Source organism: Cygnus olor, chromosome 2 (assembly GCF_009769625.2).
Source record: "Cygnus olor isolate bCygOlo1 chromosome 2, bCygOlo1.pri.v2, whole genome shotgun sequence".
NCBI classification, from domain to species: domain Eukaryota; kingdom Metazoa; phylum Chordata; class Aves; order Anseriformes; family Anatidae; genus Cygnus; species Cygnus olor.
In genome coordinates, this window is record NC_049170.1 from 56,032,050 (window position 1) to 56,052,429 (window position 20,380).

At 36.7% G+C, this 20,380-nt stretch overlaps 1 protein-coding gene across 1 annotated transcript in view; it reads right to left on the bottom strand.

The window, feature by feature from the left end:
* Positions 1–277: 277 nt before the first annotated feature.
* RAMP3 (receptor activity modifying protein 3) overlaps positions 278–20,380 on the bottom strand; it is a 51,143-nt gene continuing 31,040 nt past the window's right edge. The window contains 1 exon segment of the mRNA XM_040548708.1: positions 278–1,835. Within this exon segment, the coding sequence (XP_040404642.1) occupies positions 1,580–1,835 (256 nt within the window). The 3' untranslated portion in view covers positions 278–1,579.

A 20,380-nucleotide genomic window follows, 5' to 3' on the forward strand; every position in this document is an offset into this window, starting at 1 on the left:
GAAAAATACACAGGAAACACCTTATGAAATGAATCATTCTACCACACAGGGTAATGGAAAAACAACCCAGTGTGTTCAACTCTTGTGAAAGGATGTGAAAACAAAACAATACAGCTACAGGTGTTCTTTATGTATTTACACATGAACGATTTTATAAAGGGAGCACTTTTAATTTGATTCAGACCTGGAAAACACTCCACGTACAGATAGACTTCAAACACCAGGCCAGAATCTTAAAGGAGAAAATCTAACTAGAGTAGATATAAAAGACCATTACTTTTCCATTCAAACTATATTTTATTTATCTGTATAAGGTATAGCAAAACAAACAGTTACTTGTAACAGATCTTGGTCACTTATAACAGAAGAGCTTTTGACTGGAAGCCATTCTGTGAAATGACAGAAAAGAAAGGTTTATAATACAAACACAGAATTTGTTTTATTTTGGACATATTTATTTAAATTGTTACATAGGAATAACTTTATATGATACAACTTTTTAGTGGATTTTTCTTCTCTTTCCTCCTATGTCTATTCCAAGCTATGCTTATACTTCTTTTGATGTTCATATTTCAATTTCCACACTCTTCATGGGATGAAAAATGCTTTATGTACAAAATCATCCTCTGAAAGGCACCTCAATCAACATCACACCTTTGTGTTTATTTGTAGGATGTCACTTGCACAAACTGAAGTGAGAACAGGGAGTTTACAGTGAACACAAGTCATATAGAACAATAGAATAATAATTATAAAAGTGAAAAATAAAGAGTCTGGTATATCAAAGTTTCTTCCTTAGTGCACTTATAACCAACCAATATACTCTCGCGGTTTTTCTGTAAGTAAGAACTGTATCCTTCCCAGAGTTTGTAAGCCATGCAATTCCAACTAACCACGCTCAAAGGCATTTCCTAAGCTATTTTATAATGTGGCATGACTTTTCTCCTGTGTGAATAGTCACTGGACACATAAATTATTCCATTTGCCAAGACAATATTTCCAGTTCTTGATAATGATGTTTGTAACTATCCTCCAGAAAAGTTGCCACTTGTTTACATATCCACGTTCAGTTCCTTTGCTAATGATCTTCCATCCAAATCACAAGGTTCACAGATGAAAACCTCAACTGTCCTGAATGAAAACTCAAGAGATATCACCTCCCCCATAGTTAATGTTATACTGTGTGTACATACACTTACATACAGTTTTGCAAAACTTAGTTTACCAAACAGGTTTACCCATGGGAAAGTAACTTTTTTCTCTCTTGCAGCTAAGGGGTCCATTTGCTCAGAGACTCCCGTTTCTGAGAATTGCCTGTGAATTCCAAGATGATGACACCCGATGGTAGTAGAGAGCTTTGCACCAGCAACACCAATGGCCAAGGTCAGCAGCACTATTTTTGGCAGAAGAAAGCAGCTGTTTGTTCACAGAAGCACTGCCTCTATCTCAGCATCTCACAGGTTCCATTTTTGCGGATCTGAAATCTTTATGTTGAATTTCTCTTTTTGTCCTCCTTTCTTAGTTTTTTGTTTTTTTTTTGGAAGAAGGAAATGGGAAAAAGAAAGCCCGAGGGAACAACTTACGCCAGGATATCACTTCTCTTACTGCACCATACTACCAGTGTTATCATGGCACATGTTAACATGACTGGGATCAAGATCAGAGTTATGAGAATTTCATCTGGTGGATCTTCCCAGATAACCTCTTCTGAAGTACAGTTTGAAAAGAATTGTTTATGAATTCTAGTGATAAAGCCCTCTACAAGGGGGTTTGGCCAAAAGCAACTTGCATAGAAGGCTTCGTGTTCTGTGCACTGGGTAAAGATATCATAATACCTAGGAAAAGAACAAAATGAAGAGAAGTTTAAATAGAACACATATGTATATTATACTTACAGAAACCAAAAATGGGTGTGATCTGTAAGGTTGGTCTACCATGTAGATATTCTGCTGAAGGAACTGTAATGGAATCTGTGGATATCGAACACAACATAATGAGTCAGAGGGAGAACTGACTCACTTGTACTCATACAACCAAGAGATTTCATATGAAATGCTGAGCTTCTGGATAGACAGTGGTCAAAACCCTGTCTTTTGGGTACAGTTACTACAGCCAGGACCTCCTAAAGTCATTTAGGCACTGCAGAATTAGAACCCCTCAGTAGAGACATCTACAGCATCATTAAAAAACTTGCACACAAATGTGGCATGAACAGGACTTTTTGAGCAAAATATGCATAATTTGTGCCTCACCCATCATTGGACGTGAGTTTGTGGCAACAATGATGATATGATGTTGGAATTGAGCCACAGCATACATTACTGTGTAATAATTTCAGTTCTGTTGCACCCAAGGCAGCAAGAAGACAATGGGAAGATAAACACAAAAAAAGTCAACTTTTGACAGCCTTGATCTTTGACAACCTTCTCAACTCCAACAAATGCCCAACAGGGAAAAAAAAAATCATTCCTATTTACGTATATTCTCAATACTCATGAAAGATTGGGAAACCCTTGTAATGACAATTTTTTTTTTTCAACACAGCATGTGCTGAAACTTATTTGTACAAGGATAACTCATATTTATGAGAATTGGCTCCCCCTCATAATAATAATAAAAAAATAATAATAATAATAAAAACAAACAATAAGCCCTAATGAGTAACTGGATGGGTTTTCTGGTGTAAGCCAAAAAAAAATCAGGAAGCAAATGGGGTATGGGGGAATAGGTCAGAAATTAAGAAGATGAAGAACTTCTTGTCAGTACATGAATAGGGGAAGAAATAAGGAAGCTGAATTATTGTCTGTTGCATTTTTATATATATCTTTCAGTCTTATGTGACTCAGTAAACTCACTTCAAAGGGAAAGAAAAAATAGAAAGGAAAGAACAAGAAACCACATGATACCTCAAGGGACAGCATTCTGTATTATTATTTGAAAGCCCTACCCTCCCTTTCAGTATGCTTAAATAAGGTAACTTGTGATGAATGACTCTTTCTTACATTAAGTATCACCAGGGACAGATGTTGACTCAATCCTTTGCTATGAAGTAGTGGAGGGGAGAGATTCAGTGTCTGGGTCAAGACTGAAGACTCCTGTCTCTCAGGAGAAAGGAGTCTGCCTGCCCCTGCTACAAGAGCACAGGCTGGGAATACAGGCTGCACAGTAACGTTCTCAGAGAAGGAAAAGAGGCCTCCCAAGAAGTTTCTTCTGCAGCCCCATTTTCATTCTTGGGGAATTTGAGGTTATACTGGGATAATCTCACAAGTCCACAACTTGATACTCTGTCATGCAGATGCATACAGACACAATGTATGTATATTTTTAAGCAAAGCAACTAGAAAGGAAGCTTTTGTGACAAGGTCAGCAGCCACGGCCAAAAAGAAAAACAGGAAATAAGCTAAAAATAAAACACAAATATTAGCTGTTTGTTATTTTATTAGTGCCATTCTTCCATGTGACCCCATTGCATCCATTCTCTTTGTTCTTGGACTAAATTAGAATCTAAAGATGTCTAGCTGAGTATGGAAGAGACAGTCCCAGAGGACCTGAAATAAAATACTTCTAAGGGCATGTCTACAAGGATTGACGGACTACAATGCCGACATGGCAGAGCTAGCATCGAGTTGCCCAGACAGGTCAATGTTCTGTCTAGCACAGATACCTGGCAGGGCTCCAGAGAGCACTAGGCTCTGTTCCAGCCCTGTTCTGTGCCATGCTCTCGCAAGCAAGCCTGTTCCACCAAAGCTGCTCCAGCTCCTTGCTGCCGCAGCCACCTCAGTTTGCCTGTCTGCTTGTGCAGAGTAACAAAAACAACAAATCCAGGTAACCTGCAGACTTCACAGAAATGGACCCTAAAGTGAAAGATTTCATTATGCCTTTTTTTTTTTTTTTTTTTTTTTCCCCTGGATGGTCATAAAGTCGTATAGGAAGTTCACTATTCTTCCACAAATTCTTTGTTTGGTTGTTGGTTTTTGGTTGGTTGTTGTTTTTTTTTTGTGGTTTGTTTTTTCTTAAATGTTAGGTGGTGTAATCAAAAATATTTCCCACTGATTTTGCTCTTCAAGCCCAAACATAGCCAGAAAAATCTGGTTAAATGGTGCCAAAAGGCCAGATAAAAATAATTAGGGAGTTATATTATATTGAAAGACTGATTCCCTAAGAGACAAAATAGAATATAAACATTATCTTAATAGTTTGAATTCCTCACAACTTTCTCTTAACACTCTCTCTTAAAACAAAAAGGTTACCTGCATTGTAACTCTTTTTCCTTTCAATTGTAGAATGTAAATAAGACAAAAATTCAGCTGTTTGAGAACTATGTGTCTGACGGTAAAGCTCAATTCACTCAAATGTTGGTGCAATTTAGCAATTCAGAGTTTATACACTGCAACAGAAAGCTCACATTTTAACAAAAAATTCTCTGCATGGTACTGTGTAACAGCTGCTTTAGAAGGGAGCAACTGAATTCTAATTACAATAGCATGGGCGTTTTGTAGTTGATCAATTGGTTTGCAAGTGGGTTTTTTGCTTGTTTGTTTGTTTTTGAGAGGAGGTAGTGTTTAATAAATATTTAATGCAAATTTTATTTTCCTATGCTTCATTGTCTTATGCTTTATGTAATGCCCTTTATTCAAATTGTAAAGGCTAGAGTAGGAAAAACTTTCCTTCTGTAAAATAAAATGCCTGTCACAATGAAATCCTGGCCTGATGAGGTACTTCAACACAAATGCATAAAAATTACACACTTTGTGAAAGGAAAAGAAAAATGCAATTTTCTACTTATTCCCAGAACAAGTAATTGGAAAGCAGTACAGTAGTACAAGCTCCAATACTTCACATCTCAGATTATAAGGACGTGTGGGAACATTATTATTCTCTGTGCTGAGCCACATTTTGATCTCTTTTAGGCTAGCTACAAAGACCTTCATTAGTTAATACTCAGAAAAGGTATATTCACTGGGAGCCATATCACAAGCTTTGTGACTAGTGGGTTGAAAAATGAATATAGCCATGAGTTTCATCTCAGTTTACTAGGCTACTACTTAAGGACAAAAACTAAGCATAGTCTGAGCACTGTAATTCATATAAAGATATGCTTTCCACTGGTATGCTCAGGAGAATCACTGTAAATTTTATTAAGGAACCAACTACTTGGTCATAATGCATATTATTTAAAGTATTCACTTTCAAAGAACTAAAAAAAAAAAAACACTTAAATGCTCTTTGAAGCACTCTCTGAGCTGTAACACAACTGTCTAAAATATTTAAAATATTCTAGAACAATACTATAATTTTCAGAGTGAAAATACTTTTTCCCCAGTACTTTATGTTTCTACTTAAACAGATAGTAAAAATCACGTGGTTAGTTTTTTGCAAATATATATATATATTTATAACCAAGATATATATATACTTAGAACCAAGAACCTGGACAATGGTTATTTATTATCAGGGACACTAACGCACACATGTGCCTTAATGGGACAGTGCTTCATGGATCGCCCATTCACACTATTTAAATAGACATCTGGATGTATCGCATCTCACCCATCTCACGGTATGTAGTCACCTACCACTCAGGGAACTGCACTCAAAGTGGAGGGTTTGAATCTTATCTACATTTTCCCACATCCCTAGGGAGGAAAACAGTGATTTCTTTCTCCCTTTTCCTCAAGCTCCCTGCACAGAAAAACCACAGAGATGATTGATTTACAAACACAAAAAAATACAACTCCCTCCTCCATATTTCTATTAACAATGAGGCCAAGAAACCAAATAGATTGCTTCACTAAGAGCTTCCACAAACAAGCACTTTCCAGTGAAAAATTGTTCTTTCAAGAAATCCCAAACAGTTCTTATACTGCAGAGTACCATATATCATGTTATTCAGAAGAAGGCTTTTGAAGGCCACTGGCAGTAGACCACTGGCAGTTCCAGTAAGAGAATGCCCCCTATCCAGCACTCACGGACAGACCACCCCTGAGACTTTGCACACATGCAGACAGGGATGTTTTGCTATTGCTTAATGAGATGGATCAGGAATTAAGAAAAAACAAACAAACAAACAAGAATCATCTCAGTTACACTATCCAGTTTTACATAAATTAGCTGCATTATTAGTGATATAATACAACGATGGAAAGGTCTTGCTTTCAAACAGCCAGGTACACACAATATGAGTTATTTTTTGTTATTTTGAGTCTACTGAGTATTCAGAAAATAGAGGGAAATTCTATGTAGCATAAATAAGTCTTGGCATAAATCAGGAAATAAATACTTCAGGGGCGCTTATTTCTGCTACTCCACAATCCTGATTAAGAATTTAGAATCACTGTTCCAGGGTACTACTAATTATGTGGCACATTTCAGTAAATAAAGATGTCTTAAGCATCTTCTTATTTTTTTAAAGATTCAACCAAGAAATTTCCTTAGACATAATTACATGCTTCATTACAGTTCAGACTGAATGATCATCCTTGTCATAACCTCCATCCAGACTGGAATGAGAAATGCTGAAATAATAATTATAAATAATATACAATGAGAAAGGCTCTTCTTACAGCATTTCCAGTTGAAGTGGAGGCAGAAGATACGAAACAACAACAACGCCCCTCCCCCCAAACATCTTGTATGATATCTAGTCAGATTTTATATAATTTAAAGGTGTAACTGTCTGGATGAATTTCAAATAATATTCCAAACCTTAAGATAATTATCTGCTGAGGTTTCACCATTACATTTAAAAGAAAGCCTTAGTATTATCAGCTATGAACCTACAAATACGGTGGAATGCTTCTGAGCTTTTTTCATTTAACATATCAAACAGATTTGTTACTGTATCTCACCATTCCTTTACTAAGACATGTGCCAAGAGGAGTGTTCTCACAGAAACACTTGCACTTCCTACTCAGATTTGCTGTTGTGCATTTCTATTACAGAATTCAGCCAAAAGAAAATAGTACACCACAAAATGTAAGGAAGGAAATGAATGTGGAAAAAAAAATCTTGCTGGTTTAACGACATCATAAAGTATAGTTTACACTCGTGCCACTGAATAATGGACAGATTTACTCACTTGGCTTGAAAATAATAAATACATGATGTCCTTTCAAATAATTACAGATCTCCGTTCTTGGCTTCAAATCAACAGCTGGCCAGAAAATGAAAAATGGCTGAATAAATCTAACAGAAAACCCCCAAATACATAACTATTATTAAATGTTTGTTAATTTCCTAAAAAATATAGCAAGAAAAGATAAATGTAAAGAGTAACTGTAGATTCAAACAATAGTTTATATACATAATATTAATCTCCAATAGGCAATAGAAGCTACTGTATTAAGCAATTCTAGAACAGGGAGGAAAATATAGCCTGACACCAGGTACTACACTATAAAAATCAGAAATTTAGTAGCATTGGAATTTTACTAACGCAGAAGCTACTACTAGGAAGTGGACTTTGCCTTCCACCACTCCTGAGCTATATTTTAACAATTACTTAGTTGTAAACATAATCCATTTTGGGGGAAAACCAGTTTAGAGAGGGAGCATTCCCTGAAACCAATGTTATGCAATGGCAACAGGAGCCAGTCCCATAACTCCTGTGTATTAGACAAATTCGAAACACTAGGTGGGTGGAAATCCTAATCCTGCAAAAACTTAACCATATGTATCCAACATCTTAAATGCACCTCACGACCCAAGTAGCCATCGCCATCAGTGACAATGTGTGAAAAAAGATGTACTTAATACACTGAAGATTCCACACTGGTTCTCAGACGCTGTCAGTCACCTCATGAATTCCTACCTCTGTGGCAGAGAGAGAAACAGAGATAAAGGGAAGGCACTGGGCAGGGCAAGGGAAAATGTAGGATTCAAGAGCAGCGCATGGAACTGGCATCATGGGATTCAAACACCAAAATGCTTTGCAAACTGGCTTGCAAAGATTTATTTGTGTACTGTATCTTCCAGATAAAGAGCTTCGTTTAATCCTTAGAAATTATTACAACATTGCAGTGTCACTCTGCTCTATGCAGTGATCTGGCTCAAGAACTATGGCTTTAATACAGTTTGTCAAAACCTTTATTTACTATCCTATTCCATAAGCAATGAGTTATGTCAGAGCACATTACTTAATCATGAACTCTTCAGGGACAAGGGCTAAAATGAAGAAGGCAAATCTACTCCAAATAAATCCTTCTAGAGCTAGCTTTCAGAGGAAATATGTATGTAGCAATGAACAAATACAAACTATTTTAGTGTGCTCAGTATTTACAGGAGGAACTTAAAAAATGTATACTTTTCATGTCCATTACAACAAAATTCTGCTGGCAATGAGATTTTATGCATGTATACATTTATACGCGTATAGATACAACTGAACTTCAGAGGCCATGGAAAGCTAAACAATCTTCTAATACATTCTGCTGGAAAAAATGCTTCTTGATTTTTGCAAACATTAATGGCAGTTATCACCGTGGTGAACATGGGTACTATTGGAATTTGCCAAGTTGAGGCAATTCCCTTCACCAGTTCAATGCAACAGATATTAAGCTGCTATATTAATATTAACATGCACACTGGACACTACATTTCTGGCTTAGAATTTTATGTTACTGTAAGAATAGGATCATTTGTGAGTCACTGATTTTAAACCACATAAAGTTGAATTACAGCTTTGGTGATATAGCAGCTGATAAAAACCTAGTTACACCTAGCAGTTCATTTCTGTGTAAACTCCCGAGACATACCAAAGTGTTTGCTAAAAAACTCCTCAGTAAACAGATGTCCTCAGATTTGCAGCAGCAGCCATGCTAACTCAATTCAGAATGAACTTAACATGTAACATTGCAAACAGGACTGAAGACTGGGTCCAGTACTATTTTAGGAAGTCTGATGCCTGTTCTGTGCCCTGATGCAACACCAGCAGATACTGTAGTAACACTGACATTTGATGGAAAACAGAGGGAACAGCAAGAGGGAAAGGAAGGGTCATTTGTCATTCATTTTATGTTGTGAGCAGAGTTAAAGCATGTAGTCTGTATCTGGAGGGACATGAGCCATTATGTGAACTACAGTAAGTTGTTTAAAGACAGATTTTTAACACTGTTGAAATCCCTATAGTCACTAAAAACTCCTGAAATTGTGTGTGTTATTCTGCAGTAAACAGATGACTTGATACACATGAATTCCCTGTGAAGTATATGCAAGTCCTGTTTTTTCCCTCTTCTCTTGGTACTACTAAAGTGTCTGTACCTGAACTGCAGCTACAATCATTACAAAATTATTTGGGAATTCAGGTCATATTACCAAAAAGCAAGGGTGGTTTAACTTTGCAGAGATAACAGGTTTTCTATGCTCTGTTGTACTCCTCCCACTCCAGCACCATGATCTGTACTTTTCAGGAATCAGTTTCTGAGCCACTGCACCATGCAGCACCACGCCGGACCACCATGAGGAACTGTGGTGGCTTGCCCTGCAGACACTCAAGAAAGGGAGGTGCTGCCAACACAGTCTGCATGGGCTCTTCAGTTATACATCTCTGTTCCTTCTTTGTCCCTCTGTAAAATGACGCTAAAGTAGCATTGTCTAACCTCACAAAAACACTGTGCACTAAGAGACAATGCAGTCTCTAATGACTACCTTAATAGGGACCATATGAGTCATATGCAAATAGTTGCACTCAGTTTAGAAGTCCAAAAACTTCCCAAGTACATAACAACAATCCCTGTGTTAGATTGCCATGCAAGTGTTAAAATTAAGCTACAGTAACTGTATATGTTTCTCATTCTCAATTCTGTTTGCTGTGCTGCTTCAACTGTAGGTAATAGGTTAAGCAAAGAAAAGAAAGCCATCCCTTTATATTTTCTGCTGTAAAACAGCCAGAAAAATGTGGCATATTTTCAGCATCACTTCACAACTTCTTCATTCAAAAAGCCACACAAGTAAGCATCCCTGCAGTGACAGTGAGAGACCAGATAGTACTGAAAAAATGAGTAAGCAAATAAAACCATTTTGGTTGACTGTATAGTTTTGGTTTCAAAATCAGAGAGCAGTTATGAAATGCTAGCTAAAATAAATCAACTGGTTTCTAAATATGGGATTGTAACACAAAAAAAAAAAAAAAAAAAAAAAAAAACCATTTAATACTTCTATCTCAGACACCGACTTTTGCACTGAAACGTCCAAACATTTAAATGGTTTCTATTTTTTTTACTAATGGTTATATGAAAAAAAAAATAGTATGGCTAATAATGCCTATGCTTCATCCAATACCTTTCACTCATTTATTTACACAGGAAGCAAATGTTCTCTTTGTCTTATAGATGACAAAACTCAATTATAATACGGATCCACAATTTGCCTGCAGCAAAGTAGTTCATGGCAGAAATGGAGATAGACCATGGGTCTCCCAGGCCCTAGATACAATCCAAGCTGCTTACTAGGACTGTAAAAATCTGGAGAGCCTGAAGTACCCAAATCCAACTCAGAAATCAAGGCAAGAACAGAGACTATACCTACATAAACTGGTGAGGCTGCTCCCGTTACTGGTTATTTCCTCACAGGGAATCACACTCTGACACAGACAGGGGAGAAGCAATGACTTCCCATGGGGTGCAAGAACACAAGCCATGTCAGACTGTGCATTTGAGGGGCTAAATACCAAATACCCTATCCTTGCCGATAAATCTGCATCTGCATCTCCATAAGGAAAAAAAAAAAAAAAAAACAAATAAAAAAAAAAGAGGAACATTCATCTTCCACTCAATTTTGAAGTCCATTTTAAGCTTTTAATATGACAGGACAGGTTTTCTATATAGTTTCTATATAGTTATATAGTTTTCTATATAGTTTCTGTATAGTATAGTTGATACTCATTTGAGAGACTCACCACTGCAGACAAGATGCATGAAGACAGCATTATTTATTGACACTTTTAAAAGGTAAGTAAGGAAACTATGAAGGCCCAAGGGGTCAAGGTTTCTGGTTCCTGCCTAATGAAAAACAAACTTTAATTATTCTCCTGTAACAGCAACTGGGGTACTAAACGACTCTCTCCTTGTGAAATTCCCACTAACTAAGCTCCTCCTAAAACACTTCCCTCAGTGAAAGCAATCTCTTTTATGTAGCTGCCCACTTTTGTGAAACTTGTAGGAACTTCATGTCTTAAGATTACCTTTTCTCTTCCAAATGTTGTTAAAGTCAGTTAAGGGGCTCAACAGCTACTAAGAGAAACTGGCACACTGACACACACAGAACATGACTACATGTGACTTAATTCCTCAAGAAACCAGGCAGTTGCCAGAAAGTGGCCTGTTTTTCAGCGGAAGTGGAGCTCTAGAAAAGCTCAGTCTTCAGTCTTTGCAATTACTCAGATAACAGAGCACCAGGTCTGCTACAATCTGACAGGGGGGAAAGGAAGGATGTCCTGAACTTCCTTCTGTTCTTTCCTCTGTGTCTGACTGATATGCATAGGAAAGGACAACGCTGTCCATGGTGAACTCATGGACAGAAAGCAAAGTACAAAGTTACACCTAATCATTTTTCTCAGGACATACATAAAAGTGCAACAGTATGAAAGAGATCCATCAGTGACTGAGACCTGAATCTGCTTGCTTGCAAATAAGGACTATATGAACCACCATCTTTAATTCACAATATTTACCTGGTATGCAAGATACACTGTACCTCAGTCCTGAGCAAATGCAAGAGGCTCTGTTCCCTGAGAGTTCATGGATGTAAGTTCCCTTTACATCCATGTTGCTGAAGATTGCATAACAGTTCCCAGGCTAAAGAATATTTACTTTTAAATTAATTCTGCAAAGTTATATACTTCCTATCTCACTTTGTTTCCACAAAAAGCAGACCTCAGCACACAGGCCAGATGAGCCCCCAGACAAGCTTCAACAGAGCCCTGATAAAGGGCTATCAACAAAGAAAGCTTCTGGAGCATTGCACAGCAAGTGAACCACAACAACAGAAATCAGACACAAAATGGAGGTGGGACTCATTACATCTTGCTTTGATCTTGCTTCATTTCCCTGCAAATGTATTGAGTTTGTATTTTTCACCCAATGATCAAAACCCTGCCTAGATTCAGCAAGTCACTTGCCAATTTTAAGTTTTGCACAATTCCAGCAAAGCTCACTACAGGAAATTTATGTTACATCGACTTGCATATCCTAACAACTTGAAATCATACTTTTGAGATATGCTGCAAACAAGTCAGTAAATGTGATAAAACAGTAAAACAGATTTAAGGATTCATAATACTTTTGCAACTACTTTAAACTTGAGTTTCACACATGTTGTTTCTCCCTTCCATAATTTCTCATTAAAACAATAATCTCATAAAAGATCTTTGATGTTTGGAAAAAACATACATTTCATAACAGAACAGAACATCAGGAAATAATTCCATTTGTCTATAGTCCAGTTAAGCTCAGCTACACCAAAAGAAATCTCAAGTGTTTCTGATGTACATGGAATCGGGAATGTTCTTAAAAGACCCAATAGCATTTATGTGCCCTAAAGAAGCTGATCTTTCAGAGTAAGCTCAGGACATTGACTCCAGTTTTAGATACAAATTTTTGCTCCTGGCAATACTTTTGCAGAATGTTTGCCATCACCCATGGAGTCTTGTCACCACAAACTCATCTGTGACCACCTGCCACCTCTTCAGGTACCAAAAAAGGGAACATGATTCTTAACATATAAAAAGCAGTTTTTGTACATCTAAACATATATTGCTCATGGCTAGAAAGGTTCTTCAGTATTTTCAAAACATCTGTCAGACTTATCACAAGACCTGTTTTGCAAGCCTGTTTGTCCTAAGATTACATGAACTGCTGTTGTGGTGGATACTACTAATTGATGCTGCTTTCTACTCTCTCCAAGTACTATTGGCTTTTTTTTTTTTTTCTCCATAATGCAGAAATTTTGCTTTTGGAAAGACATACTGTGCTGCTAGTTTTACAGCAAGCAAAATGATGAATGGGTACAGTTTAAAAGACAGAAACCTGCATGAACAGCAGCAGAGTTTGTAGTTTTGCCCGGGGCCCTGGCTAGAATCTCTGTTGAATAACTACATCTCTAGTTGCATAACTAGTCAGTTGAAAAACTAATCCTCAACAGTAAAACAAATGCATACAAAAACACAAAGAGACCTTCTCTAAGATTGATTATTATCTATAATATTAAAAAAAAAAGCATGGGAAAAAAATAAATAAATAAATAAATAACTCTCTGTTAATTAAACTAAGCAAAAATGAATTAGCCCTAATCCTTCGAGAATTAATCCCACACCAATCATATTAATCTTGCTACCGACAATCTAACTTTTTCAAATGGAGATGAAAATCGAGATGAGCATGGCCATTTTTAATTAACTGCTTTACTGGCAAAGTAATGTGGGAGTGGTCACTGCAAAACCATAGCCATGTTCTGCTAAACTTAGGTCTAATGAAATGTAGCATTCCCCCAGTAACAGAGCTCCTCCTCCAGCCAAATCACTGAACACACTAAAAAATCCTCACCCTCAAATTCAATAGCAGAAAGAAATAAACAAAATTACAGCTAAATCACAGGCCTAGAGTGGAATTCCTCAGCCATAATGTTTTATTGCAATTTAAATCATCAGTTCCAGACCCAGACCCAGATAAAGGAAGTGGTATTCTAGTGGGAATGGCAGTAAAAAAACCTCCATGTATATGGCCTACATAATATCAAAAAACTCCTACCTTTAATATCATTAATAAAGTGACAAGGGACTAAACAGTATAAATCTGGCTAAGCAGCAAGATAATAGTTTCTCAATAATTATTTGCTGGAAAGAACTTTGATAACTGTACCACAGCAACTTTCCCAGTATTTATAATTATACAACATGAGTCCATAACCATTATTCCTATACCAAATGACTCATAAATAAAAAGATGCTTTTTCAGTATGTAGATCTGTTTATACTTGAGCCACTAAACTAACAGTGCAACACAATTACAACACTGTAACTTTCTATTAGCCAGCCTGAATATTAGACATGGTTTAGCTTTACCTACATGCACCTCAGAACAAGTTAATGTACCTCATTTTTGCAGACAGCTTTGCTCAACTGTATTCTTCTATGGAGTTGACTAGTATCATTAGCAATATATGTGGTTTAAAGGAAGTCAGTTGAGCTGACATTACATCCCATCTGGTGATGAAGCTTCTATGTGGACACATCCACTGCAAGACTCCTTTTTCTTTTTCTTGTCCTTTTCTAGGAAAGCATAGTTTCCTAGTTTACTCCAAAAGCAATAACTCATATGGATGAGATGAAAACCTGTTTGATCTCATTTGAATAACGAAGAGATCATTTGAAGAACAGTAGCCAATAGGGAACATCCATTCTTATTAGTAAATGTATTTTTATGCTTCTGCAAAGTGAGTCGTGGTTTTGGCACTGCTTGGTAATTAAAAAGAGCAAGACTCACATTATCTAGACAAGTGGTAAGCACCCTTGTTGATCAAGTCCCATTCCATTTATATTCAAAACAGTATCACCAAGTCTAAGGGATTACTGAGCTTCATTGTTCCAAGACTGCTACTGCTCCCCCAGTTTCTTTCAAGAAAAACAAAGCTGAATGTAAATGAAAACTAACAACAGAAGGAAGATTGCTTGACATAATCCTTGATATCTTCAAGTAAGCAAGGTCAGAGACAACAAAACTAAAAGACACTGAACAATGTTCAGGAAAGCTATATTTGAGTTCATATTGTTACAAAATATATGTCTTCCTTCCTGGAGTATTTTGACTGAGCAAAGCCCTTCCTGTATGTAGAAAACCTTGGTTGCATAAAGTTTACAAGTCAGATGGTGACATTGCGTCTTTAAACACCCCTACCACAATCACAGACAAACTAACACTCATCACTTATTTCCTGATCATCATTATCTTTACCTCCTAGCTCCCACATGCAGCTGCCAAAATTAAAAAAAAAAAAAAAAAAAGCAAAAACAAGTAGCTGTGAATTTTCCATGCACAAACTGGTATTCACTTGATAACAGTCAGTAGAGAACAAAACTCCAGCTTCACACAATATTGGAAAGGAGAAATTATACAAAAGCACTACGTAGCTGAATGGTGGCTCAGGGAATTTAATTGTATTAAACATCCTAAGTGAGGACAGTTATCTTGATACAAGAATATTATACTGAACAATTCAATACTGTTCAGCACTGATTCTTCTTTAAGAAAAGAAGATAAAAAAACTTTCCCCCAAAATCTGTGTAATTCATATTAGAGTATTAATTTGAAACTTAATCTCTCTGACTCTGAACACAGTTAAAGCCTACATTTTGTAAAAGCACTGAGTACTTCCAAACCTCTGTGACATAGCATGTTTTTGAGGAAAAGAAACATTACTTAAGGACAGTTCTTTCTAAAAATCAGTGTTCTGTTTTTTGCTGTTTCTACAATGGGAAATTTTTACCCACGGAAAATATCTTCAGTGCATACAAACAACACATTTACAGTTTAGCAGTAAGGACATTACTTTGAATTCTTACTTAATTCAAGGTATCATATGCTACAATTTTGATAGACACATCTCTAATGAACAGGAATTACAACGAGTACATAGAACAAGTTATAGGGAACTGAACTGCTGCAGGCACCTCTTCGTTCACTAACAGTCTCCAACCTCTGAATTCCGAGAGACAAAACTGTGTTACCTGCTGCTGGACAAACCCAGCAGCAAAGTTCTTCTGCCAAGGAACAATACCTCAAGAAAGATGAACAGCCTGCTACTAGAAAACAGCTTTTTTGCTCAGATGATCTGCTAACACATGCACACCTGCAACTCTGACATGCTAACAAGACAAAACATCAGAATCTTTACAGACCCACATAGAGTTTACTTCCAAAGATATACATTTTTATATGACTCTTTGTCTTCTTTTTTAGTTTGCTTTTCAATACCCATGAAATGCTGAGTGGCTACTTCAGTATGACTAGTCCCTTACGCTGATCTCTAACTTATGCGTTTTGGATGGATACCAAAAAACTCTGTCAAGAATTGATGCCTGTGTTTTCAGTGCTCATCAAATATCTTGTCCACTATTTCTTAGTGTCTCACCCTCTTATTGTCTGGTGCAAACTTGGCAACACTTTTTATGTAAAAACATGATATCTTCAATATAATTTTTCCCCTCAAAGTAGTATCTGAATTCAGAGCATTTTCTTTAGATTTTTTTTTAACTTTCCAAAAACGTATATCCACAAGACACACCCATATGTAAAGTACAAAAACTAGAAAAGGGAGGAAAGGAAAGAAAGAAGTGAGGTATAGTTCTGAAATTAACAGGGTTAATGTGTGACAATTCCAACTAGCACAACTGAAATATCCTTTATGTAAGAATACAATTGGCCAGATAACATGCTAGGGAACACCCTGGTCTTAAAAACTTGTACTGCTTCCCAGACCACAAACATACATGTCAGACGTCAGTTCACTACAAGTAGCATGAAGCATTGCATATCTACCCCTTGGAGTCAAACAATTCAAGCTTGTGCTTCTGTAAATTAAATGAAGACTTTAAAACCAAGTTTCAAAGATCAAGTTTCAAAACTATTGTCACCTTGGTTAATTATTGAACTCCTTTCACCTTCTTGGGTTTCTCATGAAAGGAGATGACATGTTTCCAGCACAGGCATTCAAATACATCTTAGAATCATAGAATCACAGAATGGTTTGGGTTGGAAAGGATTTTAAACATCATCTAATTCCAACCTCCCTGACATGGGCAGGGACACCTCCCACGAGATCAGGTTGCCTAAAGCCCCATCCAACCTGGCCATTAACACTTCCATGGATGGGGCATCCACAGCTTCTCTGTGCAAGCTGTTCCAGTGCCTCACCACCCTCATAGTAAAGAATTTCAATCGTGTTTTTGTGTCAATATACTCATCAGTATTTAAAATTTTACATCTAAAATTTTAATCCTTGTATTAGAACCTATCAAAGGAACCAGGAAGTACACCAGAATTCGGACCCAGGTAATCAGACCATCTAATAAATACTTCTCAGTGCCAAAAATCACAGATGCACATTCTCAGCTGCCTCATCTGCTTTTTCTCTATTAAAAACAGCTATTTCGATACAACTCAGATTATTTCATAATATGTCAAGGTAAAGACAAAAGCAGATGAAGACCAATAATTTCTTCTTTCCCACCAGCTTTGCCTCTCCCTTCAGTCTCACTAAGAATATCATTATTGTTTTCTAGTGTGTATCCTCCTTCAAAAGCCCAAGCATGAAGGCGATGAGAAGCCTGAGAAGCAGTGGGCTCATCTTCTCTGCTGGTCCTGCACTGAAACTTGCTTAAAAGCAAATATTGTACAACTTTGCTCATGGGAAGGAAAGAAAGAAAGAGAAAATAAAATGAAGGAGAAAAAGATCTTGCTAATTTGACAACGTCCGTGATCCAAGCTACTAACACCACTTGAAGACACATTCACACTATTTCTTGTCAGGTTAGATTTCAAAACAAACTTCCACACACTTATAAAGCGGGATGCCCTTATAGTCAGTGGAGACATTGGAATAATTGTAGGGCATGGCGTACATGATCTCTTTTAAGATGTCTTCCTTATGCTTCTATTAGCTAGGAAGTAAGTCTAGGACAACTAGTACACTGGATAGATGAATCCCACACCTGAATCAAGAGAATCACCAAAAAGCTAGTTATTCAAGAATTATGGTCAAATATGCCACCATCAATGACAGAGAAACATCCAAACAATATGCTTTCCTTGTACCTACCCAAGCTTACCTCCTTCCCAGAGATATTACAATCAGTCACCATTTGTTTGCACAATTATCCCTCCAATCAACCTGATTGCAAATGCACTAACTGCATGCAGGTATGCAGGTCAGTCCCTAGCATCAGACATCTGCTGATGCAATTCTGCTTTCTCCTAAACACATCAGTAACTTTAATAATTCACTTCATAAAGTCTGCTGAAAATAAGGGCTTATTTTACACCACTCTTCTCAAAATGTTCCAACTCCAGCAATCATACTATAATGAGTATTCCACCAATGTTTACAAAATGAACACTCATTCAGGTCCAATACAGTCCTCCAACATTTGTGGAGGAGCCAAAGTCATGAGGAAAGAGCCAGTTCCCCACCCAGTAGTATTGCTCTGAGCTAGTAATTCTCAGCACACTCCTCATATCATTGCAACAGCTCTAGGCTTTTCTTTCCATGTAGATGAATGAAACTGACTCAAAAGTAGAAAAAATGTGGCTCTAATCCAGATCAGCACTACACAGCTGGCCCTCCAGACAGATATTCAAAAAAGCACCTGTGAATTTAGTCATTTTTCTGACCAAGAGAAAAAAAATCACAGGGAAAGAAGGAACAAAAGGCATGGGAGCCCTCCACTTTCATTTCAGCTTTCATTTACAAACAACTGCTTCAGATTCCATTTTTAAAGTGTCATCTGCTGAGTAGAAGCTGTTATTAGATTTCACTTAGTCCAAAGTAGCACACGCCTTTTGTAACTCCAGAGCATCATATCTTAAAGTGGAATCAGGGGAGAGAAACATTTGATGATATCCAGCTGTAAAACACAAATCACAGTTCAACCAGGCCTAAGACTCTAGGAAATACCCTCTGCTGCATGTGTGTATGGTGAAAAATAAACTAAATACAAAAATAATTAATCTGCTTCTAAGCAGAACTTTCCATCATAATTTCTATACCCCTCCTTACTTGATTTTTTTGAGCACTATAAGAATATAGATTTTTTCTGATTTTTAAGAAAAACATATGGGTTTTATACATACAGATAAAATTCCTCTAATTACAAAGTGCATTTGTTTTGGGAGGAGAGTGGCAGTTTTTTTCTGCTCAAATCGTACCATAAATAATAGAGTCAAAAGTCAGGCAACTAAGATCTTAAGATTACAGATCTTAAACTTCAAATCTACTATTCATAGTAGAGTACTATTACTGCTACTATCTAGAAAATTAATGAAACAGTGGTTTCACTTCCAGGTTTGAATAACAAACATTTTCTTTAAAATTGCTATCTGCCCATGGACAGTTCACAAAATGATAATCACCTTAATATGAAATGGGTAACTTCAGCAGAAATGTGTGAAGGAGATCTGTATACCCCAGAGAAATGTAAAACATTGGTTTCTTGGAAGCTGAAAAGAATGGTGCTTTTAACTGTTCACCTATCCACTATGCCTTGGAAACTTTTGTTCTTTCCACCCCTTATATACTCAGCTATTACCATAGAAGAATTTCTTTTTCAGTTTTACAAAGCTACTGTATCTCTTGGGTATCATTTTTCCTAGTGACTATAGTCATTTTATACATTGTCATCAAGATAATCAATGGAGCTAGTAACACATCTATTTGCCCTTTGCAAATTATTCAATAGGCTGGAAAAGGTGACTGATCTCTTTAAGAGTGCAGAACACAGCATTTCTTGTCTTGGAACTACTTTCCAACATTGAATTACATACCATTTTGCAAGGGTGAACAGAAAAAACAGAACCTTGTCAATTAACTATGTACAATACTTTTTTTTTTTTTTTTTAAGTATCGTTATATAATAAAATTCTGTAATTGAAACAAGACCCTGAATACAGAATAAATGGATACTGCTAATTCATACCTCGTTGTGCTGTCAACAGATTACCACATGACTAATACCACATCTAGCTTGAAGCAAGAAAATCCAGATTTTGCCTCTGCTGAGTTAATCTTATTGCTATTATTCATGGTGGATCCATTTGAAAAACAAGAATGTAGAAACTGTCTTGCAAAAGAAAACAGAAGAACCACAAACGTTTGTATCAAGTATTCATTTTCATAACATATTTATCTTCTTCTGCATATTCATTGCCTCTAAAAACATGCTGTGAATTACATTTGTATTGAATAAATGATACCAGTCTATCGGTTATGCCACATTATTTTACCATGAAATAACTTTAGACAAAATTTTTACAAATTGCTTATATTGAAATATAATTGCTTATATCTTTAATAAAAAGATCTATGCAGATAGTTTTCTGTTACTGATTACTGTCTACAACTGACACAGAGAAGGTTGAGGTATTCAACATTTTTGCTATCTACCTGGATATGTGTAAGGCTTTTGATACTGCCCACACAACATCCTTGTCTACAAAATGGAGTGACATGGATTTGATGGATGGACCACTCGGTGGATAAGAAATTGGCTAGATGGTCACATTCAAAACTCTGTGGACAACATCCTGATGTCCAGGTAGAGACCAGGGATGACTGGTGTGCCTCAAGGGTCTGTACTGGGACCTGTATTATTCAACATCTTTGTAGATGACATGGA